This window comes from Varanus komodoensis, unplaced genomic scaffold (assembly GCF_004798865.1).
Source record: "Varanus komodoensis strain SLA01 unplaced genomic scaffold, ASM479886v1 scaffold15, whole genome shotgun sequence".
Lineage (NCBI taxonomy): Eukaryota > Metazoa > Chordata > Lepidosauria > Squamata > Varanidae > Varanus > Varanus komodoensis.
The window spans coordinates 1,322,603-1,347,134 of record NW_025335440.1 but is presented as its reverse complement, the minus strand read 5'-3'; the positions used below and the strand labels follow the sequence as shown (position 1 = coordinate 1,347,134).

Genomic DNA, 24,532 nt, shown 5'->3' with positions numbered 1-24,532 from the left:
GGCGAGGCAGAGGTGCCTCCAGGCTCCTCCAAGACCTCCGGTTCAGGTTCCTGAAAAGCACTTTCTGAAACGTCTCATCTTGCAAATCTATCAGCACTTCCAGAGCCGCTCGGGCTTCACGAAGCAACACCCGCTGGCGATGGCTCAATATTTCTCCTGGCTGTAAGATGCAGCACTGGCACAGACCCAGCTTTGTAGGAATGATTTTTATGCTTCAGCACTGTGGCCGGGTCAACAGTTTAATAGCATTAAAAAGGGAGGGGGACTGGGGCTCTGTTCGCCCTCCATATTTCAGCATATCCCAGCAGCATAAGGTTTTTTAAAAACCCTCCAAATTCTGCCCTATTATGCAAGGTAGCAGCATGCATGCATTTTTCTTCATTTACGTCGTAAACCAGGCACTTTGTTTTGGTGTAGCCGCATGAACTGCCCCGACCCTCAGCTCTGCCTCTTGTCCTTTTTCTGCCCCATTTGCCGCTCATTCTGCCACTCTGCACTGCTGCCAAAATGTCTGTAAGCTCCTTGGGGCAGGACATCCCTGCATTCTGCAGAGCGATGCAATTCCCAGCCTTACTGAGAAGGAGGTAGGCAGAACCCCTGGGAGCCCCACTCGGCTCATCCACCTGATGCCAGCCTCTGAAATCACAGCTAACATGCTTTTGGACTTACCTCTGCAGGTGGAAGAACAAGACACTTTCTGGTGTCATTGTTTTCTAGAGGGGACCAAGATTCAGAAGTGTGGCACGTGGGACGCTAGAGACAGCCATGCGTATATGCTTCCCCTCAGGATGGTTGTCAAGCACAAGCCACATGTGCCGACACCTCGGGGACACACGGATGTTCCACGAGGCTCAGGGCCAGGTCTGGGTGCTGCAGGAGTGCAGCGGACATGACGCCCCCGACACCCGTTTTCCACTGGAAGTACCCATGGGGTGGGGAGCGCAAGGGGTGGGGTTGGATCAGAGCCACAGGGCTGAGCAGGAGACCGCTAATCCGCCCTCTTGCAGGTTTGCTTTTCTTCATAATCCAGAAGAATCTGTTACTTGCCCTCCTGGGGAAACACGAGTCAATTCCACCCCTCCACCAGGGCGAACAGCACTTGCGGGAAGAGGGGAATTCAGCTCAGGAAAACGGCACGGGGAAAGCCTCTTTGCTCCAGGGAACAGCCCCGCTCGGATCGCCTCCCTCCCAGCAGCTGGATGGAAGTAAGGCAAGCGCATCCTCCCGTCCACAAACTTCCCATCGGGTCAAGCCAGCGGGCCTCTGATCCACACCACACCTGTGGGGCGTTAGTGAGCAAGGCCTGGGCTGACGGGAGGGCGGGGCAGAGGCAGCCAGGCCAAGCACTGCACTTACCGGTTTTCCTGGAAGGCCAAGCCCGGGTGGGCCAGGCAGCCCTGGGGGTCCTGGTTCCCCCGCCAGCCCCTCAGGACCGACAAAGCCTGGGTCACCCTGAAACACAGGAGAGCCATTGCAGGAGGTGCAGCCTTTGCAAGAACGGCCAGCTCCACTGGGCCACTTCTGGCCTCCAAGCAGCACGCTACCTTCTGGCCTTTGGGTCCCATCACGCAGATCTCCCCTGGCCGGCCCTGGACAGAAGTGAAAGAGCGAGACTTACTGGTTGCTGTGCTTCTTGCTTATGGGTTGCCAACAAATGAGGACACAAGCTGCGGGGGGGGGGGGGGGACAAACTAGGACACCAATTTGTGTAACATTTACATATGCTAATTTTATGTACAGATGCACAATTACTGATGGGCAGCAGTTCCTGTTTTTTATCTTTGAGCAGCACAGCCCTTCAAACAAAGGACACCTTCCAATGTAGGATTCAGCAGTCTGGCAAATACAGAACCTCCTCTGTAAAAGAGGACACATGGCCACGTGCATCCCAACAAAGAGCCCAACTAACGAACAGGCAGTGGTGCAATCAAGTTTAAAAATGGAAGGTGACTTTGTCAGCCAGCACTGTGAGCAATGAGAGGCACGCTCGGGTGCACTCGCACCGCCACGGGGGCAGAGAACTGGCTCCGGAGTACCCCGTCCCAGAGCAGGACCATGCTGTTCAGGGCAGGAAGAGCCCTAGGAGGAAAGAGGAAGCCAACTCACATCGCGCCCCGGCGTGCCTGGTTTGCCCTGGATGCCGAAGTCGCCCTTATCGCCTTTCTGCCCCTGCAGCGAAGAGGGAGAGGGAGAGGGAGAGAGAGAGAGAGACACCTTAGCAAGCGCCACCCTCCCCCCTTTGGCCTTGTCCTAGGATGGGTCCGTGGAATCTCTGCAGACGGGCATCCACAACCTGCCACCACCCAAGAACCCTCCAATCCCTGCCTGTGCCCAGGGATTCTTAGCTCTTCCAGCTCCTAATCTGGGGAAAGAGATCTGTGTCAGCTTCCATTTCTCATGCCCTGTTTCCACAACAGTTTGCAAATTTCTTTTAAAACAGTTCACAGAAAAATGTATACATACTCAGAAAATCATTGTATGTCCTAAAATACATATTTTTACCTAAGATGCACACTTTGCAAGCAACGTTTCCTTAATGTGTATGTTTTTCCCCACTAATATACAATTTTGTATGTGTAGTTTTCTCCAATATATGCATTTTATATGCCCTTTTTAAATCAGAGAGCTACTTTGCAAAATTTGGAGAAGTCTAAATACCAAAGCATAACTGCGTTAACTGTTTCAGTTTATATGTTTGTCTGGATACTGACACAAACTGAACAAATTTTGTATCATCTCCACTCATTTCAGATTTTTTTGGGATACCAATCAGATCCCACAAAGTAAGGCTGGAAACTTCTTGTAGTGTATCCACCTGCCTGGGAATGAGGAAAACAACCTTTGCCGGGTCATCATCCTTTGGATTACCAGTACTTATTCCCCCAAAAGAATTCCCCAAATTCAAAGGTAAGTTAAAGCTGGAAAACTTACCTTTTCCCCAAGAGTTCCAGCTGACCCTGGAGGTCCCTGTGAGCAATATAATTGTTTATTAAATACTGGTGTATATTTATGTACCCCAAATTACCCCAAAGGATCAGGCCTGGGTCCAAGAGGTACACACAGTATATGGAAAACCAGCACTGGCTGGACCTGATCTGGAGCGTGGCTCCCACCGCTTTCTGGGCACTGCCCTTCACGCATCCAAGAGACAGGCAGACAAGCTGGAAAATGTTCACAGGAGGACAACGGGGATGCTCTGGGACTGGGGACATCCTGGGAGGCGCTGGGCATGTTCAGCCTCAAGAAGAGAACAGCGAGCGGGGACAGGGCAGCAGATGTCAAGCCTTTGAGAGGTTGCCGCACAAAGGCGGCACAGGATCTCTCCTCCATCGTTCCAGAGTGCAGGACATGGAATAACGGGCTCCAGTTGCAGGAAGCCAGATTCCAGCAGGACGTCAGAAACACCTTTCTGGCCATTCGAGGTATGTAACAATGGGAGGTGGTGGGTTCTCCCACACTGGAGGCATTCAAGATGCAGCTGGACCCCCATCTGAGAGGGGTGATTTAACTGGGAGACTTGCACTGAGGAGGGGGTTGGACCTGGTGGCCCTCTGGCCCCTTCTATTATGCTGCCATTCTATGATTTCTGCTGGTTGTTACAGTCTATTTCATGGACTGAATTTAGATGGAATTAAATGTGCACATGAAGAAGCTGAGGTCCACATGTCCAGCAGAAGGAGGCACTGAGCTGCAAGAGCCGGGGCTGCCCTCAGCGCGGTTGCCATCCTCGCCTCCCCCTTCTCCATGATATTTATGTCCCACCCTTTTCCTTTTTAGGAACTCAAGTTGGCCCACATTATTCTGTTCCTCCTCTCAATCTTCTCCTCACCACAACAACCCTGTAAGGTAGGTTGGGCTGAAAGTCTGTGGCTGGCCTGAAGCCCCCCAGTGGGCGCTGTGGCTGAGCAGAGGCTTGAACCCGGATCGCCTGAGTCCCAGCCACCACCACGTGGACCTGCTGCCTTGAACTTGCACAGGCTCCCCCTTTAGATCTTCCACCCAACCAAGAAAAGCCTGGGTGGGACTGGCAGGGCATGGGGGGCACGCTCTTTTCTCGTGGTGCTCATCTTCTAGAGGAAGCTCGGCCACACATGGAGGATCTGGGGGGCAGTGGCAGTGCTGGTGATGAAGACTCCAGCACAGATCGGCTAAGCTCCCTGCCTGTCGCAAAAGGCAAAGACCCACACCCAGCTGCCCCAGTCCCAGAGACAAAGAGTGCAAGCCGACGGTCTGGGGAAAAACGGGTGAAGAAGCAGCCGTGGAGACAAGCGGCTGGGTGTGGAAACGTTCCTGAAGAGGAAGCGAGGGGAGAGGGACAGCATGGGAGAGAACCGCTTGCCTCAGAAGGAAGTCTGCAGTTCTCATATCGGTTTGGGATGGGCAGCCAACCGCTTTTGCTCTCGGCAAAGACGCAAGAGCCACCTGCACTTCTGGGTTGCGTGAACAGTGTGCAAACGCTGCAGGAGGCAGCTGGCCAGACACACCGGCAGGCACACAGAGTGTCTTTGCAGGCCTGGCTGCAGGAGGCTGTAACCAAATATTTAGCATTCGCAATATAAACTTTGGCCCTGCACAGGGAACTGTCTCACCAGCCATTGTTAAAATTGGTGCCTTTAAGTAGAAAGCTCTGCAGAGGAGCACAGGGGAAATGGCAGAGCTGGGAAAGGCTGGACAGCAAAAGCAAGTGGGGTCACTCAGGTCGTGGGAGGCTCTTCAGTGCAGAAGCAACTTCTGCATTCACCTGCCAAGCCCTTGATGGACGTTGCCTCTGAAGGCCAGACTGAGCCAGGAAGGCGAAAGAGAAGCGATGGTTTTGTCGACTGAGAAGATCACAAAACAGGCCTCCGTGCCCTGTTCATGCATCGTAGCTCTCACCCCCGGGGGGTGCAGAACCTCTTTCCACCCATGGGCCACATTCCAGTGCGGAGAAGCTCCTGGGCGCCGTATTCCAGCGGTGGGCATGGCCAAAGGCAAAAGGGGCAGGCTCAAGGTACAAAGGGGCTAGCAAATTTGAGTTTGCGGCCCTTTCTGTTACTGACCAAGTCCAGGAAGAGGCAACCCAGCCTTCTAGAATGGGAGAAATCTGCATTAAACCAAGAAACCACCAAGTAATTGGTGGCTGGGGGAAAGGAGAACCTTAGGTCAAACGGAGCCCCTGCACCTTTGCCCGAACCCCGGCACCTATCCTTCTGAAATGTTGACATGTGCAAGTGAGGGAATACGGCTGGTGGGAAAGGGTAATGCCGAAAAGAATGTGAGCCAGGCAAGGGGCGCTTTTAAGATACATGCCTCCTCCATTCAAATTGCGCCTTCCTAAATGTGGGGGAAGCAAATGCCTCTCCTCCTATAGACCTGAAATAAATCTCTATCTGCTCCCAGCGGCACAGCATCAATCCATACGGAAGAAGTAAATTGTATCTATTCTGCTCAGAAATCGAAGCAGGTATAGATTCCTCCTTTTTAATTCCTCAAAATATAAATGCATCTAGCACAGAAACTTCGTAACCCCATTTGTCTGAAACTTGGCAGACTTCATCAGTGTAGAAGAGACTATTAGGCCCAAAAATCTAATTTAATCTAATTCTGCAAAACTATAAACAAGGTTATAGCCATGTGTTCATTTCTGCATAATAGTCAATGGGGAGACAAACGATGCTTTGGATGGCTAAAGAGAGGCTTGGCTTTGCACGAGGGCAAGAGGTCATGTCTCAAGTAATCTGAGTCATTTTGGCCCAATTCCTAAAGCACTGAAACTGGGTTTGAGCCAGACCTTAACTGTGATGCACATCCCATACGTCTGCATCAGTAGAAATCCCATGAAAAGAGCCAGTGTGGTGTAGAGGTTAAGAGCACAGGACTGGGACTCAGGCGATCTGGGTTCAAGTCCCCGCTCAGCCATGGAGCCAACGGGGTGACTTTGGGCCAGTCACGGACTGTCAGTCCAACCTACCTCACAGGGTTGTTGTTGTGGGGATAAGATGGAAGAGGAGATGTAAGCTGCCTTGAGCCCTTTGTAGGAAAAAGGCAGGATATAAATCAATCAATCAATCAATGTCTGAAATAATATGTGTATTGAATGAAGAGCAGGAAGCTGGACAGTAATTCAGACAGTGGCCCCCTGAACAGCCAAGGTGAATGTGAGTCAGCAGGACACGTGGCTCAGAAAAGGCAAATACAGTCAACAGAAGCAGCGTTTCAAGCCACAGGAAGGCGCTGTTCCAGTCTGTGCTGGAGAGACTTCCCCTGGGCACCTGGGCGTTCAGCTCTGGGTACCACTCTTTAAGAAGGGCTGGGATAAACTGAAGCATTTCCAGAAAGGGGCAGCAAGGATTCTCAGTGGACTTGAAATGACGTGGAACGAGGAAAGGCTGAAGCAAGCCTGTACATTCAGCCTTGAAAGGAGGAGACTGAAAGGGGATAAGGCAGCCTAATGGTTGTCAGAAAAAGAGGGCCAAAACTTCTTCTCTCTTACCCATGACCACAGGATACGAACTAATGGGCTTCAGTTATAGGAAGGCTTGGTTCCATGATTCTGTGAACTCCCACCCCAGAGGAGGTAGCGTGGCACCTCTTTCTTAAGCATTACGGCATCTCCGACCCTGACAAGCTGTTCCACTGGGCTGAATTTCTGTCTCCCTCTTTTTCTGTTGATTTCATTTTATCCTTAGTTTTGCCATATGAAAAAGATTTTAGATACTTGGATAGGGTCATTTTTCCTGTGTTTTAAGAAGCAATTTCTTGCATTTTAAAATGCAATGAATGAGTGCGAAATACCTGATACACTTAGTGCCCAGCTGTGAGAAGCGGAACGAAGACGGCGTGAGCAAGGTGCACATGCATTGCAAGATGACGTTCTTCGAGGGCCATGCTTACCTGTTCTCCCCGTTCTCCTTTCTCTCCCCTTGGGCCTTCAGCACACTTCAGAAAAGAGAAGAGCAAACAGTTGGGAGCTGGGACAGCAGCCCTGGACAAGGAAGTGGCCGAGCATGATCTTGCTCACGGGGTGGGAGGCAGCTCACCTGCAACGGGGATTCAGGTGAAATCCGGACGCAGTCAGCACCCTAGAGGACGAGACGAAGCAGCGCCTTTAGGACACTGTCAAGAGGGGTTTTGTCAGGATTTAAATGTGGTCGTTCTGCCACAGGGTAACAGAGAGCAAGTGTGGTACAACAGCTCAAGGTGTAAGAGGTGCGCCGGAATGCCCTTGCTCATCTTACCTCTACACTCACTGCTTTTATATTTCACTTCCACCCCATGTTTAGTCCTATGAAAAATTCTATCTCAGAAGAAACCCTTTCTTTAGATAGCTGTGAGAGTTGGACCATAAGGAAAACTGAGTGCTGAAGAATTGATGCCTTTGAATTGTGGTGCTGGAAGAGACTCCTGCAAGTCTCTTAGACTGCAAAGAAATCAAATCAGACAATCTTAAAGGAAATCAACCCTGACTGCTCCTTAGAAGGTACTGAAGATGAAACTCAAATACTTTGGCTACCTAATGAGAAGGAAGGACTCCCTGGAGAAGAGCCTAATGCTGGGAACGATTAATGGCAAAGGGAGAAGGGGACGGCAGAGGTTGAGGTGGCTGGATGGGGTCACTGGGGTGGGGTGTGTGGGGTTGTTGGGTGGACTCCAGAGGATGATGGAGGACAGGAGAGCCTGGAGGAATGTTGTTGGGTCGGGCATGACTTAATGACTAAAAAGGGGGGGATGCATTTCCCCCCTTTCCCAAGCACCTAGAGTGTTGGAAAAGCATGGAAAACGTGGAGGACTTTGAAAACTAGCAAGTCCACACTTCAAAACTAGAGGAACCTGCTGTTACGGAGGTGATCTACTCAACATCTTTTGCAAGCAAAGAGCTTGGCAGCTCACCATTCCCCGGAACGTGTCCAAGAAGTTGCAAAGGTGGCAGAATTCACACAGCGGAGGTGAAGGAAAGGCCTACTTACACGATCGCCTTTCTCCCCTTTGGATCCGTGGGCTCCTGATATTCCGCGGTCACCCTTCTCACCCTGCATGAAAGAGAAATTGGTCTCTGATTGTCTTTGTGCCACTGAAAAATCAGCAGCTTCAGCGCCCTCATTGTGCACTCAGGGGCCCGTGCGAGTTGGATCCAGGTAACACAGTCATCCCCTGCATGTCTGCGTGTGAACAGGCTTATCAATCCTCAACAGGTGCCACACTTGCCCTTCACCCGATTAAGGAAGACAGGTGGGCGTTCAGAGGGATCGATGGCGAGGGCTTAGGGGGATCTTCATGTGGGGAAGAGAAGGAGGGAGTGACACAGACTGCACGGGGGGAGGAGGTTTCCTCTCAGTGTGTTAGCTGAGGTGCATGCAAGCTCAAGCTTTGCCTTCAGATCTCTAGTTCGAAAATTTAGTGGCAGACTTAGCAGCTGCTCTTTCAAGGTGCTTGGTCTCCAGCACAAGCAGCACAAACTCACCAGTGCCATCTTTATAAGATGGCAAACATGCACACATAAAACATTTGTGAAATTACAGAAGTCTGATCATGTGCCCACAGGATCTACAGCTAACATCACAAGGGATTTTGCAATAAGAGCAAAATTAATGGGTTTTTTTTTAAAGTGTGGAAAGGAGAGCACCGTTTATGCACATGCCAGTCATTATTAATTTCTGGAATTTATATGCATGCACAGACAGTGTGGGGAACGCTCTGGACAATATGACTTAGATGCTGTAAATTTTGCAAAGAAATATGAACAGTGGCACCCATCTTTAGCTGTGCCAGTGACAGCAACCTGGACAGGTTATTCTACGTGGTACTGTAGCAGCAGGAATTGTGAAGCCCACGGGGGTCCCACTCCAAGTGAGCACCTGTGGCCAGTCGCGGTGGTGTCCGACTCACCTTTACTCCTGCAGGGCCCAGAGTGGCCTGCAGAGACAAAAGCCAAAGGAACACACCTGTTAGAGGCCTTGAGAGCAAATGAGAGTGAGCACCAAGGCCGGGGAGGAAGAGGACCGAGAAACGAGCATTAAATGCTGATAATATGTCAAGAGCGTATAACTTTAGCCTGGAGGAAGAGAAATTAAAAGGTAACATAACTGGCCTCAAACTGGCCATAAAGGAGATGGAGAGGAAACTTACCTGCTTCCTCCACAAGGAAGGATAAGAGGAAAAGTGAGTTACATTGCCTGAAGGAAAATGTCAGTGTGCTACCAACAGATTTTTTTTTAACGGTGGAGCAACCTGCACAAATCTCAGGGCCCTCAAGAGGGAGGACAGAATGCCGCTTGAACGGTCGGCTCGGCTGTGTTCGTGAGCCGTGGTGGCCACTGTGATGGCCACTCGCTGTGTTCGGGAGCCACCCAGTCATCTCCAACTTCAGGCAAACCCAGGAGGGAAAGCCGCCCAAAATGTCCCCTCCATGACAGTCTTGCTCAGCTCTTCGTGGCTGCCTTTATGGGTTCAGTGGGCGCCACTGGCGAATCATCCCAAAGGAGGGGATGCAGTTCCATCTTTTCAGACGATTTGCCTGTGCTTATGTGTAGGCACGGGTTCAGGTGTAGGAACAACTAGTCCAGTTTAAGCACAGGCAAAGCACGAGCCCGGCGCACAGCTGGGGCCCTGCAGCTGGCCGGCCTGTCCGCTGCCCAGGCGACCACCGTCCAATGGCTCCGGAGCCTTGAGCCAGACTTGGCCGGGGCAGCCCTTCCGGGGCAGGGGCGGCCCTTGCGGCAGAGCACTACTCTTGCTAAAGGAGCACCCCTCGCCGCCCTGTCCTGGGGGCTCACTGCATGCTGGATTGAGAAGAGGGTTCCTGGGCTACGTGGAGGGGAGATGAGGCAGAGATCCTGGGAAGCCACGAGCAGGGAAGGCAAAACGATGCAGGGCAGGCAAGGAAGCGCTCGGTCCAGAACATCAAGGGCTTGGGCTGATGAGACCCAGGAAGGGTTTCCTCCAGAAGGGCCTTGGGGAGCTGCCTCTGAAGGGGGGGGGGGAGTCCAAGGCTTCTTCAGAGCTGCCACGCTCAGTCCCAGGAGCCATTTTCAACACCAACCCTATATCCTGGAAGCCCCGAAAGCTCCCGCGCAGGACATGCATTGAGCCCCCCCCCCCACGCGATGGCCGCACGCTGGGTTGCTCTGAACGTGAGTTCAGTTAGGAGGAGGGAGACGAGGGAGGACAGCCATGCCTTCCAGCAGCATCTCTCTAAGAACTGGGCAGGGCCAGGGTGATTTCGGACACGGAAGGCTTGCCCTGGGGGGCGCCCCCGCCTTTGCCACTCAGCCAGGGAGCACTTCTGGCTGCTCCGGAAGCTCCGGCAGGGCGCCAGTAGATTCGCTCCAGCCTCGCCGGTGAGAGAGGTCGCCCTGCGCTGCCCTCATCTCAGCAGGGGGGTGTCGGTGGCCTCCAGGTGGACCTTTCGCTTGGCATCCCTGAGAAGGCCGGGTCCAAGGCCCACCGCAGGCACCCCAGGCTCTGCGCAAACACACGCGCACACCTGACCTCCGGCTCTGAGTCTAAGACATGCCCAGTGGCTGCCCTGGAGATGAACGAGTTACAGCACGCTCTCTCTCTCTCTCTCTCTCTCTCTCTCTCTCTCATTCTCTCTCTCTCTCACACACACACACACTCTCTCTCTCTCTCTCTCCACATGCTCTTTGCCAAGAGGGAGGTGTGTCAGGAGACAGCTCAGCTCGACACGTGTGCATGAAGCATCACCCCAGACAGTGCTGGAATGGGGCTGCCTGGGGCTCAGTTTGTGAGGGGGAAGATGGGCCCTATCATGGAGGCTGCCAGCACCCGTGCCCTAGAAAGAAAAGGGTGTCCCTGAGCAAGTTCAAACTGCATCCCTCTGCTTGCCATTGAATCCTAGCGTAGCCTCGCTCAGATACGACTGTCAGGAAAGCCTCCAGCTTAGAGGCGGTGTGCTCAGATTCGGAGAGAAAGTGTGATGCAGTCGGCCAAACACTCACAATAAAAGCAATGCTGCATCAAATATCTGACCGCACCATCCCATGATTCAAGCGATGGGCCGGGAGGAGCAAACACAAAGCCATTCGAAGAACAAAGACCCAAAGATGCTGTTTCTGCACCATCAGCCAGTGATGTTCATTATGGGCTGTGGCTGCTTTAGCTGCGGGTCCCTTTGGGGAGGGGCATGCCCTCTAATACAGCAGAGGAAAGTGGGAGACCCTCGGCACCTGTGACCTGCACGCAAAGCCCGGTTCAGGCGCAGCCTGACACTGTGTGTGGTTCTCCACTAGGAGGGTGTGAAACTTCACGCTTGCCTGGCGTGACAAAGGGGCGCTCCGAGTACGGGAAGGGCCAGAGCCCCATGCTGGCGCTGTGGCTTTGATCCAGGATAGGCTAGGAAAGCGTTCTGCCAGAAACCCAGGAGAGCGGCTGCCAGCAGTGCCTAGGGTGCAAGGCTAGATAGATCTGATGGGGCGGCTCAGCAGGAGGCTGCTCCGTGTTCGTGCTCCATTCTTTGCACAGGACACAGTTCAAGGCGAGGGCTCAGGCTGCAGGGCCATCGGTGCACTCTGGGCTCGTGGCTGAAAGGGACACCAGCCAGGGCACCGCGACACCACTCCGTGCCTTCCTCCTCTGCAGCGACTCTGCCTCCAAACCCCTGTGCGGCTGCTCGGCGGCCCCCAGGGTAAACAAGGAAAGGGGAAAGTGCAAAATGCTAAGAGACACTCCAATGCAGTGCCTCTTCCTCCCGCTTCAACCTCCGTGGTCCCACATGCCAAAGCGGTTGCCATGGGAACCCTGGCTGACATCTGGAAGCCATCCGAGATCTCTGCAGCTATCCAGATGTTCCAGAGGATGCAAGCCAAAAGGAACAAGAGAAAGTGGGGGGAATGGGGCGGGGGGTGACAGAGACTGTGCCTCGCGGAGAGCACATGTTGCCTGCGAGTTCACGCCCACACGCACACACGGAGCCAGAAATCCAGCCAGATGGGACAGGCAAGAAGACCTGCGGCGGAGGATGGGTGGCAAGCCCGGTGCCAAGGAAGAGGCTGCTGCTGCGATGAACGACCCCGTGAACTGCTGAGGGAATCGATGGCCTCGGTGAGGTGACGCAGCCTTTTGAGTCGGCGGAGCTGGGCTGCCGAGGGGGAGGGCACCAGAGGCCCTGCCTGCAGGGGTGGGAGCGGCCGGTGGTTGCAATATCCCTCCGGCGGGAGTTCATGGCAGCCGCCTCCCCAAGCTTACGCACGGCAATTCCACTGACGGGAGCTGGAGCCGTCCCACTTGGAGAATGGTCCCAAAGGCCCAAAACGGACTCCCTCCTCCTCCTGTCCCCTCCTTCCCCTTCCCCCCAGCATCTTGGCAGTTCAGCCTGTGAGCTGGAGGGCAGGGCCTCTCTCTCCCCTCTTAATTTAATGGATCTGCAGCACTTCTGGATACAATTGTCTGAAAAGTGGGATAAAACGGCAGTTGATCCCCGATAAAATGCATTTGAAAAAAGAAAGGTGAAGGGGACCAGGTTCCCAAGGGCGTTCTCAGTCCTCGGCCCCACTTGCTGAGGGCTGAGTGTGGACTGTGGCCCTTTCTTGCCTGCCAGTTCAGCTCCCTGAAAGCGAGTGGCATCCCTCCTCTGCAAAGGTCATCCCTGGCTTTGAAGAGGGCCAGATTCCAGGGAGGATCATTCTAACTGTACCCTTGATACTAGCAAAGTTCCTGGATATTTTTATTTTATTTTGGGGTTTCAGTTCGGCTTGGTTTACATACCCATGGACTGCCACCATCTGTTTTCACTCCAGGGCTACCTTTGGTCACTTTATCACCCATCCAACACAAAGAAACTAAGCATCTGGAGCAATAATATGAATGTCCTTTGCCCGTTCCTGCATGCCAGGAGCCTGTTAAAAGCACAGGGGGCTGAGCAGGAAATCCAGTGTCCTTGACTTAGATAGGAAGTCTTCCTCCATTTCCAGATACATGGAAACCGGCCTCAGTGGAATGGGAAGGCAGGCCGTATATGCTCAGAGGTGCTCCAGCCTCTGCTAGTACTTCTCATGCTTCCTGTTGCAGAACCGGTACTGGAAACAAATTCTAGGACTGATGCCTGTGGAGGCACAGTTCAAATCTTGGCACAGGCAAACATGTCAAGTCTGGTTTCTCATTTTTCCAGTCTTAATTTTCGTTCACACAGGACCTTGAGATGAGTTTTCAAAGTTTGCATGAACAAGTCACATGATGTTTTGTGTGAATTCTTTCCTGATTATCCATTTTATAAGCAATTTTGCCTAATATACACATTTCTTTGCAAGTAACTTTCCAAATATTTTGAACTTTACAAATATTTGCATTTGTGTGGGCACCTTCCCTAATATACAAAATTGCATTGCAAATTCTGGGGATGCGCACATCTGACAGGATAACTGAGTTTCAGTTTCTGAATTGGTTCAACAGTGTGAAAGTAGGCAAACTGACACTAAATGTGAGCTGAACAAATTCTTCTCCCACCCTTATTCAGATGCAGAGCTGCTTGGGAAACAGACCCCAGTTCTGAAGGAGCTATTGCTGCTGACACATTGCATTTATGCCCATTTTTCTCCTGCTTGCAAGGGACCCCAGGCAGCCTCCAGCGCTCCATTTTATCCTCAGAGCAACAGCCCTGTGAGGCAGGCTGGGCCGAGAGTGAGGGACTGGCCCAAAGCCACCCGGGGGCTTCATGGCCAAGTGGGGACCAGAACCCAGCTCTCCCAGGTCCCCAGTCCAGCCTCCAAACTAGCACACCATTCCAGCTCTGTTAACCAGAGACACCCGAAGGGTTTTCGTCTTGTTCTCGACATTGCTTGCCTTCTCGAGCTCTAACTCTGTCAAGTGCCTCTTTCGGACTAACTTCTTCCTGTGCTACCTGCAGAGGCCTTTTTCTTTGTGCTGATCAATGATGGATCCCACTGCAACAAGCATGCGGCCACCTCCAGAGGTCCATGAGAGGACAAGGAACTGTATGCCTGACTCCTGGGAAGAAGTGAAACAGTCAAAAGAAGCTGGCGGACCTGCCTTTGTGGTTGAAACTACAATCAGCAACAATTTCCATCTCCAGCCAACAGCTGGAGGATCCGTTGAACCACCTACTCCAAAGCTCCCTAGAAAATTAATGCTGTATTAACATCTTAACTTACATTTGCATGTGGTGACCTCAGCGGACAAGGGGGACACTGAAAATAAACAAGAAGGCAATTAGAGCAATGGAAGGGAAAGCACATCGTAATCAGGACTGCAACATTTATGGCACAACACTACCCATATCTACGTGGAAGTAAATCCCAGTGTTTACTGCTGGTTGGATTCATGGCTTTAAGACTTTTCACCCTGTTCAAAAGATACTGCAGTGAACTGACTGCAGTTTTTTTACAAAGTGTGACTGACTTTTGACCCAAGTTTGGGTGTCTCCTCACCGGCTGCTGGGGGCTTGGGCAAGCAGGGGTCTTGCACCCATTCTGCATGTAGGATCCTGTGGGCAGCTGGTTTGTCATGATGTGAAGGAGGGCTGGACTGGGTGGGCCGCTGGCCTGATGCAGCAGGGCTTTTCTTCTGCTCTTATGATGTGCTTATGAAACTGCAGGCAGGGTGTCCCCTTCTTAGAAGAGGCATTCCTCTTTCTGTCAGGGAATGCCTCTTCTAAGATGACATGTGTGAGTCCTCTGAAACATAGGGACATTTTTCTTCAGAAGAACTGCTTTGTTCATATGCAACACGCATGTGGGTTTAGCAGTTCAATATATATATTTGACTGCTTAAGGGGGTATCAGCCCAACATCCATTCCTCCATTTATTGGTCACTCATTCTTGGCCTATGTACTGCTGTGACATTCTAGATAAAGGGCACTAGAACAAATGATTAAACATTAGGATTCTCCCACCACCACCCGCCGCCGGCCCACACACAGTTTTCATGGTAAAGATGCTAAGATGGAGGATCTGGAATGGGAAATACTTCCACCAATTCCCTGCTGAAGTGCTTGGCTCAAGTCCTTCTCCTCCTCTTAGCTTTTTACTGAAGGCAAGCCAGGCGCTTTGCAACAGTGCAGAAAAGTCTGCGGCTACTGAGCGCCACAGGACTTGCTTCGGACTAGACTCGTGCAGCACTGGGCTGTTCCCAAGGTGGCGGGGAACTCAACTGCCTGGAAGAAATTGATCACGCTCCTTTTCCCTGTCAAAGGCCTGGGTACCGCCAAAGGCTTGCAGTATATGCGAGGGTTTGCGGCTTAACCACTGTTTCCTTTTGCCAAAGCAGCTAAGTATGAAATGCTTCCGGTGGGAGAGGAAGATCTAAAGAAACCCAAATCAGGCCTCCGGCTGAAGTGTCCAAGAGCTGCTGCGGTTTTCTTGCACCAAGGCAGGTGAAAGAGCGGCTCCGAATGTTAATTTACACACTGTTGATAGAAACCCCTCCTTTATAAACACTGGAGAGGTGTTTTTCTTCCCCTGAGCATCTCTAACCAAGGTGCACGGTGAGGGGTTGCGAAACCGCTCCTTCCTGTCTGCACAGCTCTGCTTTTCTGACTCTGATCTCCACAGATCCTCCACAGCACACCTTTTATCCTCAGGCATAAATCAGATGCACTTTGGGATCTGGCTCTGGAGGCATATTCAAATCTAGATGTCCTTCGTTCTTTGGAGAGGCACAGACCATCACTTTCATTCCGATGCACGTCTCCATTTAAGCACACCCACCCAACCAGCTTCCAGGGAAGCTCTTCTGAATCTCAGCTGGAGATTCAGCGGGCTCAGGAGAGCTGTTGACCTCAGAGGAGCTATGGTGTCCCCCTCAGCAGCCAAATCACAGCATCCATGCAATCCACAGGTTGCAATCCTGGAGCACCTGCATGAGCTCCAGGGCACGGCAGGTTTGCCAGTCTCCTTGGAGGCACTGATAGCTCTGGAGTCTGGAACATACAAAGACGCCCTCAGAAGAAACTGTGTACTGTGAGCCCTCTAGGAAAAGATTAATGCTGAGGAAGCCCAAAGTGTCACACGCTAAGTGAGAACAAGCAGGGTTTTGATCCTGACCCTCTGCAAGTCTGGCAGGCAGCAGCGAAGCAAACTGCGGGTGGAAAAACAGGCATTTCTCAAAAAGCTCTCCCAAGTTAGGCTGCCTTGAAAAAGTGTGAACATCTATATGCTGATCCTTCCATTAAAATAAAATAAAATCCAAAGTGTCTTATTAAAAAATGTGCTCTGAAAATGCCAAAATTTTGGATGAAATTTCAAAAATGCCGGGCGGCTTCGCGGCTCCTCCAACCTGCCTTGCTGTACCCAAAGCATGTCCTCCTGTGGTGAACTGAGCAACGTGACGGGGAACCTGTGCCCCTCCAGGTATTTGTTGGACTGCCTCTTCCAGGCTCCCTCAGCATGGGCTATGCTGGCAAGGTGCATGGGAGTTGCAGTCCACCAGGACCCAGAGGGCTCCGGCTGCCCCAGTCTTACCTTACAAGCACCCTCCCTATGAGGTAGGCCGGCATTCTCTTCCCCATATGACCAATGGGGACTGGGAGGGAGAACACCTTGCCAGGGGCCACCCGGAGGGTTCAAGGAAAGGGGAGATCCAGCGGACTTCCGAACTGGTTCACAGGAGCGTCGTGGCTGCTGTGCTACACCAGTTTTCTTACCTAGGTGGTTTGAAGGTCCCAGTCCCCACAAAATACACAACATAAAAGCTCCACTGGGTGGCTCACCTTCTCTCCTTGATCACCTTTCACAGCAGCCTTCCCCGAGCCCCTCAGCTCCTCCTAGGAAGACAGCAGAGAAGACGCAGCATCACCCTGGGCCAGCCCATGGCCAGGTGGCCCCTCGCCCCCGCCCCATGCAGGCAGCAGTGCTTAGGGACAGAGAGCTGGGACTTCCTCCCCACCCACAAAGGGGGCCGTGGGGCCGGCTGCCAGGCACCCTGCTTGCTCCTCCAGCTGCAGGCCGTCCTGGCAGCCTTGGCCATCTGGACAACAGCCTCACTCTCAGCTGCAGACGATGCTCGCAGCTGATGGCCTCCCCCACGTTGGCCCCACGGGAAGGGCCCTTGCCCAGAGCTTGAGGGGCAGAGCAGGTGAGATTTCAGGAAGGAGGAGAATCTCCTTTGGACCCAGTTGTGGGTTTGCCCTCACTGACAAGAATGGGGTCCTGAGCTGGAAGAGGAAGAGGAAGGTTTTTGCTTGGTGACCTCAGCCCATTCCTCATGAAGTCGCTCTTGCCTGAGCATGCATTCCTGAGGGGTCCCACTGCATCCAGCCCCAGTGTTCCCCAGCGAATCCCATCTGTCCAGAAGGGGGATCAAAACTGAGCCAGAAACAGATGGGCAATGCGGCTTTCCCCCTGTCCTCGCAGCAACAGCCCTGCGAGGTAGGATAGGCCGAGAATCTGTGACGGGCCCAAAGTCCCCAGTGAGCTCCCTGGTGGAGTGGGGACCAGAACTCGCCTTGCCTGACTCCATGTCAGCCCCCGCCAGCGGTGCTGGAGAGGGACACTCCTGGCGACAGTCGCCTCTGAGCCACAGAGGGGGGAATGCCCCCGTGTCTGAGAGGCACATGCATTTTTCACCCTGACAAGGCGCCTCGCCAGTCTTCGTTCCTGAGACAGACTCCACTTTGCATCAGCCTCAGGATGCTGCCCTGCCTGACGCTTGCCCCAACCATTCCCCAACGGCAGAGCTGGCGGAACATCCACCGAGGCTTCCGTCGGAGGCGCCACGCTAAATCTCGGCTTCCTCCACTGTGGATTATGCCTGTGCAAAGCAGCTGCTGGAATCAGAGGCAGGGCCCCTGTGGACGCCAGCAGTGCCAGCGCCCCTCTGTCCCGCCGGAGGGACCTGTGGGCGGCTCCTTCGCTGCTGTGCGGACAGGCGTGGGACCTCTTCGGCTTTCATGTGCAGATGCTCGTATCAGCCACAGCACTCCTGATGGGGCATGTGCCCCACCACTGCTACTGCTCCTTCCCTGGTGCTGTTGGAGATCATTGGTGCTCCGGGAGGGGCACGGCTTCTCCTCCGTCTCCCTATGGGTCATGCACGTTGGGGCTGATGTCCTGGCGGGAAGTAGCAAGCCTCCGGAAGTAAAGTCACGGGACCTGGCACCAACAACCCAACTTGACAATGTCCCTCAGCAGTTGGGCGATATTCCTCAGCCCCACCAGAAGCTCGCCCACACGCCGAGCGTTGCCTCTTGCCGAAGCAGCGTTGCGACGGCTAGTCGAACCGGCTTTGGTGGGCAGGGTAGGTTTGGCCACACGCGCTTTAATTGGTGGCTGATGTTGTCCTCTGAGCGGAGTGGGATCCAGGATGAATGCAAGACGTTTCGGAGGCCCGCACTCGGAGGGCTGCCCTGACTCAGAAATGATGTGGCAGCACACCTGTTGAAAGTGGGGGCCACTTCAACGTTGGCCAGGAAGGTGAGGCTGGCCAAAGCTGGCGAAGTTGCACAGTGTGGGGGAAAGAGCTGTAGCACTGCATGGGTGTGGATTGGGGCCAGAGATTGCTTCTTCCAGGCCCCTCACCAGAATAGGTAAGAATGAGGGTGCTTGAGAATGAAGCAAGCCAGGTGGAACATCGACTGATGTTTCACCTAATATGTACCTTTCCATAAGCATTTTGGAAACTCCATTGCAGCATTTGTCGAAATGCAAGATGTGAAGGATGCTGGAATTTTAGTTGTCAAAAGCGTGAACACAGATAAGCCAACAGTGCAATCCAAATGGGACAAAGCTCTCCCCAGTCTCTAGTCCGATTTCAGTGAATTGGATGTCCCAAAAGTTTGGGAACCACAACCCACAAGCTTTTACGTGGCACTGGCAAGCGTTTCCCTTTCGATGACCCTGAAAGGTAGGCCAGTGTTTCCTATTTGCAGGTGGGCGCGAGGTGGTGCACAACTCGCCTCAGGCCAGCTAGCGCATCTGTGGCAGAGGTCAGATTTGAGCCAGGGCTGATTCCTGTGCCTCTTACCTGCTTGCTCTGAGTCTCCTCCAGGCAGAAGCAGCGTGTGTAGACCTTGCCTTCCGTCTGGGGGTTGATCTCTATCAGGTCATTGCTTTGCATGACTTCCACATCCCGGCGGGTTTTAGAGGCTTCGGGAAAACACTGTCCAAATGCAGAAAGAATGGAAGGAATGTGGGTGAGTCAACACCGTGAAGTGCTGCAGAACTGAGATGTCCTGGGCTCGTTGCGAAGGACTTGGGGCCAGGGCGCCACCCCTTCTGGGCTGCCTGCCTCGGGGGTCTGTAAAAGGGGAGAGTCTGCTGAGTGATGTGTGGACAGGGTACATCTGGGGTTGCCCGTCAGTCTGCACTGAAGGAGCGGAGGGGGGCTTGGGGCCATCCCACCACCCTCGGAGACCGCCTTGGGAAGGTCCCTGCTCCTCAGCGTCTGCCTCCAGCAACCGCTCCCGCAGGCTGCACTGTGCCTTCCACCACCTCTGCTCTTCCCCTCCCCCTCCCCCTCCCCTCTTCCTTGAGTGCCCCATCCTTTTCACTTGAAAGCCTGTGGATGGCCGGGTGGGGGTGGGGGTGGGGGGCTGCCTTCATTTACGATTTAGCTGCAATTAGACTTTTTGGCAGAGGAGCACAGTAAACATGCTCTAAATACATGCATGCATGCATGCATACGATCTTTTGCTTCCAGAGCAAAAAAGCACATAGTCACAGATTCAAGCCAGTGCTACTCCGTCACATCTTTAGACCCCCCCCCCCACAAATGTGGACTTTTAACGAGCATGCAAAGCACAACAGTGATTCAAAACACCGCCCATGTTTCCTGCTGCCTGCAGTTTTGGATGGGGGACCTGATACACAATTGCAGAAACAAATCAAAGGGTAGCTCAGAGACAAGGCTCATTTTGACTCTGGAAAGGCCGTGTATTTGCTTTTGAGGGTAAGTGTCCCAGTGATGCAACAGCAAGATGAGAAACACAGGTATCAATAGCACTTGCGAGGCACCGCACGCCCCCGGTATCGCTCACCCCACTGTCGGAGATCTCGCAGCATCCCTCGTGCATCGCCACGGCCGGGTCACAGTAAATGTGCAGCTGCTGGATGTCAAACTGCGAACAAACAAGCCGGGTAAAGGGTAGAGCGGAAGAGGCCCCCCTGCAGGCACGGAGAGGCGGATCCCAGGCTCTTCGGGTCCTGGCAGAAACTGAGCCAATCGCCCGAGCAAATAGGAGGACCTGCCCCGTTCTCCCTATTCCACCAGATATCCGATATCCGGTTTCCAGCCACGTCTTAAGATTTGGCCCTTGGCTCAGGTTTTGTGGTTCTGACTCAGGAGATTGCAGAGCAGCATTTTTAAATGGAAGCACTGTGCTCAGTTTTGGGCCCCTCATTACAGGAAGGATATAGCCAGGTTGGAGTCAGTGCAGCGTAGGGCCACAAGGTTGGTGGCCGGTTTGCAGGGAATGGGGTATGAGGCGAGACTGAGGGAACTGGGTGTCTTCAGCCTGGCGAAGAGGAGACTCAGAGGGGATCTGTTGGCGACATACAGGTATGTGAGGGGGTGTCACACGGAGGTGGGTAGAGACCTGTTCTCCCCTGCAGAGGAAGGCAGGACGCGCTCCAACAGAGCGAAGCTCAGGGAGCCAAGGTTCCATTTGGATGCCAGGAAGCACTTCCTGACGGTTGGGACCCCGAGGGTGTGGAATGGGCTTCCACGGGAGGTGGTTGAGGCCCCATCGGTGCGGGTGTTCAAGGATAGGCTGGACGTCCACATGGTGGGTGTGTTGTGAGCAGAGCAGGCTGGAGCCGGGGGTCAGACTAGATGGCCTGGGAGGTCCCTTCCTACTCGCTCTGTTTCTATGTTTCTTTGTTTCTAAATCTTGGCACCTTCAGTCTCAGATTGCAAAGACTCCATAGCTCTATTACTTTAAAAGTTCTACTGAAAAGAAAAAAAATTCTGAAAAAGAACGCACTGTGCTAAAGCTTGTCCTCCACCAGTGCTTCCCCAAATTTCCACTACAATTCCCAGTAGAAACATTTTGGAGGGGGAAATCCTCCTCCAAAATGGAGGAAAAACACGCCAATCCCAGTTTCACTATTTTCTTGGCCATCATGTTTCTGATCGCATCCCTCACAGCCAGGCCAAACTCTAGTCCCAGAATGAGAGGCTGTCTTTTAAGAATTGGCAGGCCCACTGGATCCTGAGGCTACGCTCCATGATATCACTCTCTCGGCTCCAGAAGCCTCATGCTTCGGGACAACAACAGTCTGATGGGCCTTTTCTTGGCTTTGTCCCCCATTGGCTGGGCCTGCTGAATAAGCGTGTGCAGCAAGCCAGCCAGACCCTTCCCTGCGCTCCACCCGCCCATGCACTGCCAGGCAGTGCTCTGACGCCACTTTCTGACCTCTTGATCTTTCGCCTGGGACCCCCAACCCCCCGGGTGACACGTCCAGCCATTTCCCTAGTCCTTTTGTGGCCCATCACAACCAGCAGTTCCATCACGACCAGCTCCAAAATCAGGGGAACGCAGCTTACAGCCACGTAAATATTGCCCAAATGAAGGAAATGCATTGCCCAGAAAAGAGGGAAGGGCTAGCTTAACATGTGCATGCGCTTAATGCGTAGGCATCAATGCATAACAAGAACTGTAGCAAGAACACGGCTGCCTGGGAGACTGCCCTGGAGCACCAGTCTGCTGAGCAGGCGCTGCTGCGGCTGGGCAACTCCAAGGCACTGCGGCTCTGCCTTCAGGTGGTTCTTTCTCTTCAGACCAAGCCTGGTCCTGGCAGCCCTTCAAATCAAGGACACTGTCAGACAGAGAACTGTAGAGATGAAGGACTGTCCTCCATCAGGTAAGACACGGGGCACCTCGATGACCCACCAGGACGAATGCAGCTCACCAGCCATGCTCGGTGGCTCGCTTCAAGTGGCGGAGCAGAAGGGGCAGTCAATTCTGCCCTCCCCCTGCCTTGGCCTGCTCCAGCAGGGCCTCAGGAGGGTCCTGCCACTAGCTCTCCACCAAGGCGCTGCTGGAGCAAGGTGGTGTCTCCAGGGCTCTCTGGCCAGGCACCATTTGGAGAGCCTGCTGGCCAGGGAAGCAGCCTGTGCAGCTCCTGGAGAGCCAGCCGGGCCGGAATGCCTGTTCTGGAGCAGATGCTTCCTCAGCACCAGCCACGGCGGGAGACGAGCCTCAGATGGCCTGCGCCATCCCTAGGGTGCTTGTCCGCAAAATGGAACAGCACGACAGCACTTCCGACAGAAGACCCAGGTGCTTCCTCTGGCAGCACTTCTCAGAGAGGACCGTCCTCTCTGAAAGAGGCCACGGGGCACCCTACCAGGAAGCCCCACCGCAGCTCACCGAGACAGGGGTGCCCTGCGTGGCGTCCAGTCCGATGAACGCGTTGCCTTCACTGAGCAGCCACTGGCGGGGCTGCACCGGCTTGGATGAGATGTAGCTGCAGTCGATGTGCACCGAGACCACCTGCCTTTGGACGCTGAGGGTCATCTTGTGCCACTTCAGGTCAAAAAGGGAGGAGATCCCCTTGCCCGTGAAAACTGCGCCAACAAACTCCTCGTCCTGGCCCTTGGCCCGGAACTCCAGGCTCCGCTCTTTGCTGTTGATCATCAGGGAGAGCTGAAGGGGCGAAAGGAGACGGCGCTGACTAAAAGAGGATTCTAGAAAGAGAGGCAGAGAGCAAAGGCATGAGGGGAAGTGGAGAGGTGGCGGGCACAGGCAGTGCCATTAGCAGAGAGAGGCCTGGCTTGCAGCAGCAGGTGAGAGGAGCCCTTGTTCTTTGCCCAGATGGAACGGTGAGATTCTACCAAGACCGAGCACCGAATCCCACTTACATCGCAAGCTACGATGCGCGGGCAGTTCTTCTCGCATCCAACTTTGTTAAAAAAGACATATTAAAAGGCTGTTATCACACTGAGGGGAACAAAGGGGTGAATTCTATCCTATTTTCTAGGGGTGTGGCCTTTGTTCTGACTGTATAGCAACAGCTCAACACGAACACCCCGCTCCCCAAAGCTGCTGAGTTCTCCCCACCCCAGTTGCTTTTGTGCTCGTGCCAGCAGAAGGCCGCACCTGTTCCATCCAGCTGTTCTCCAGGGCACAGGGGTGGCCCGGCTCTTTTCCTCAGCCAAATGTTGCAGGAGATGTGATGGTTCAAGAGTCATCCTTCGAGGAAGCTCCTGGAACATCTGGGATCGCAGGACTAGCCTGAGGCATCCGGCTCCCTGGAGCAAAGGACGAGACCACCTCGCCCCAAAGGCTGGCTAGACTGGCGCTGGAGTAGTCCTTCAACAGCAGCACTGGGGCAGTGTTCTGCACTCGCCTGAAGTCAGCCCCAGGCAGGCCACCTGTGGCCGAGCCGCCTCCTCCAGCCCCTGGCCGCCCTGCCCCGGCCACGCAAGGGCATCAGACTGGAGGGCTCGGCCTAGGGGTGGGCGCAGGAGCTGCTTCGGCCTGCGCGTCCCTCGGATTCCCTGGGCTCCGCTGCCCAGGGTTTGTGGGGTGCTTGCCAGGAATCAAGCCCCACATGCTGCGCAAGCAGCACCCTTTCCCCGAGCACAGGGGGCGCTGGCAACGGTGCAGGTGGGGAAGACGGCGGGTCTCCAAGAAAGGCGCCAGGTGCACCCATTGACGGCACCTTTCTTGCATCCTGCAGCCCCTCCTGGCTCGGCTCGCTTTGCAGGCCTGGGTTGCATATGAGAGGGCGCCTGCAGAGGCTGGCGGATGCGTTCTGAAAGGGCTTGGCCCAGCCCAGCACAGCCCCTGGGGCACTATCCATGGGGAAGCACACTGCGGGACCAGCCAGGTCGTCTGTGAGGTCTGGTTCTGAAGCCGGAGGGTGGCGTCATCGCCATGGCTTCCGGTCCTCCCCGCCGCCCCAAGCAGCATCAGTGGAGACACAACCAGCTCTTCACTGCTAAAAAGATGAAATTACATCTTTTTCTCATGCACCCTCTGCCAGGAACTCATCCCTCCACTTAAAAAAAAATCTTTCTGATACTCATTTTTTTTCTGTCCTTTTCTTTCTTGGCTGGGCATACTAGAGGGGAAGCACCTGCCTGCAGACACCCACTGGCTTCATGGCCATGTTTGTCATGGCTGCAGCCCCTCATTCCGCTTCGGGGCAATCAGAGCTCTACGTAAGAACCCCCTTTCTAAATGGGAGGGGTCCAGCACCTTGGGGGCAGCAACAGAGATGTCCAGGGGCACACTGGAGCATGTGCACACCATACCACCCACCCTGCATTGGAAGGCGACTTTATTCCCGAAACCTCTGACCTCCGAGAGGCTCGCTGGCACCATTAGCCTTTAAGAAAAGGCAAGGTACAGATCACATGGCTTGTTAAGCAGTGCTAACCAGGTAAGGCTGGAGTTGGAGGTGAAAGGAGGAAGACAGGTAGCTGGCCAAAGTCGACCTCAGTGGAAAGCACAGGTGCATGAAAGCAGAGGAAGAGCCCTCAAGGGCCGGGGCATGTACCTGCGGGTAAGCCTGACGGTCGGTAACCTGGAAGAGGTACCAGTTCTCTTTGGTGGTCTGCTTCTTCAAGAGTAGGGTGATCACCAACGTGAATTCATCTGGCAAGCCCAGGGGGAGCAGCTGTCTGGGAATAAAGAGAAGG

General features: G+C 53.8%; 1 protein-coding gene across 1 annotated transcript in view; it reads right to left on the bottom strand.

Moving 5' to 3' along the window:
- Nucleotides 1-24,532, bottom strand: part of COL16A1 (collagen type XVI alpha 1 chain) — a 132,725-nt gene that overhangs the window by 67,619 nt on the left and 40,574 nt on the right. Inside the window, exons 5-18 of the mRNA XM_044424818.1 lie at nucleotides 24,391-24,514; nucleotides 22,257-22,532; nucleotides 19,926-20,006; nucleotides 18,914-19,048; nucleotides 16,662-16,712; nucleotides 14,106-14,141; nucleotides 8,866-8,892; nucleotides 7,947-8,009; nucleotides 7,020-7,061; nucleotides 6,874-6,918; nucleotides 2,932-2,967; nucleotides 2,107-2,169; nucleotides 1,545-1,589; nucleotides 1,357-1,452 (exon numbers count right to left, since the gene is read on the bottom strand). Coding sequence (XP_044280753.1) covers nucleotides 1,357-1,452; nucleotides 1,545-1,589; nucleotides 2,107-2,169; nucleotides 2,932-2,967; nucleotides 6,874-6,918; nucleotides 7,020-7,061; nucleotides 7,947-8,009; nucleotides 8,866-8,892; nucleotides 14,106-14,141; nucleotides 16,662-16,712; nucleotides 18,914-19,048; nucleotides 19,926-20,006; nucleotides 22,257-22,532; nucleotides 24,391-24,514 — 1,120 coding nt within the window. The remainder of the gene's footprint in view (nucleotides 1-1,356; nucleotides 1,453-1,544; nucleotides 1,590-2,106; nucleotides 2,170-2,931; nucleotides 2,968-6,873; nucleotides 6,919-7,019; nucleotides 7,062-7,946; nucleotides 8,010-8,865; nucleotides 8,893-14,105; nucleotides 14,142-16,661; nucleotides 16,713-18,913; nucleotides 19,049-19,925; nucleotides 20,007-22,256; nucleotides 22,533-24,390; nucleotides 24,515-24,532) is intronic.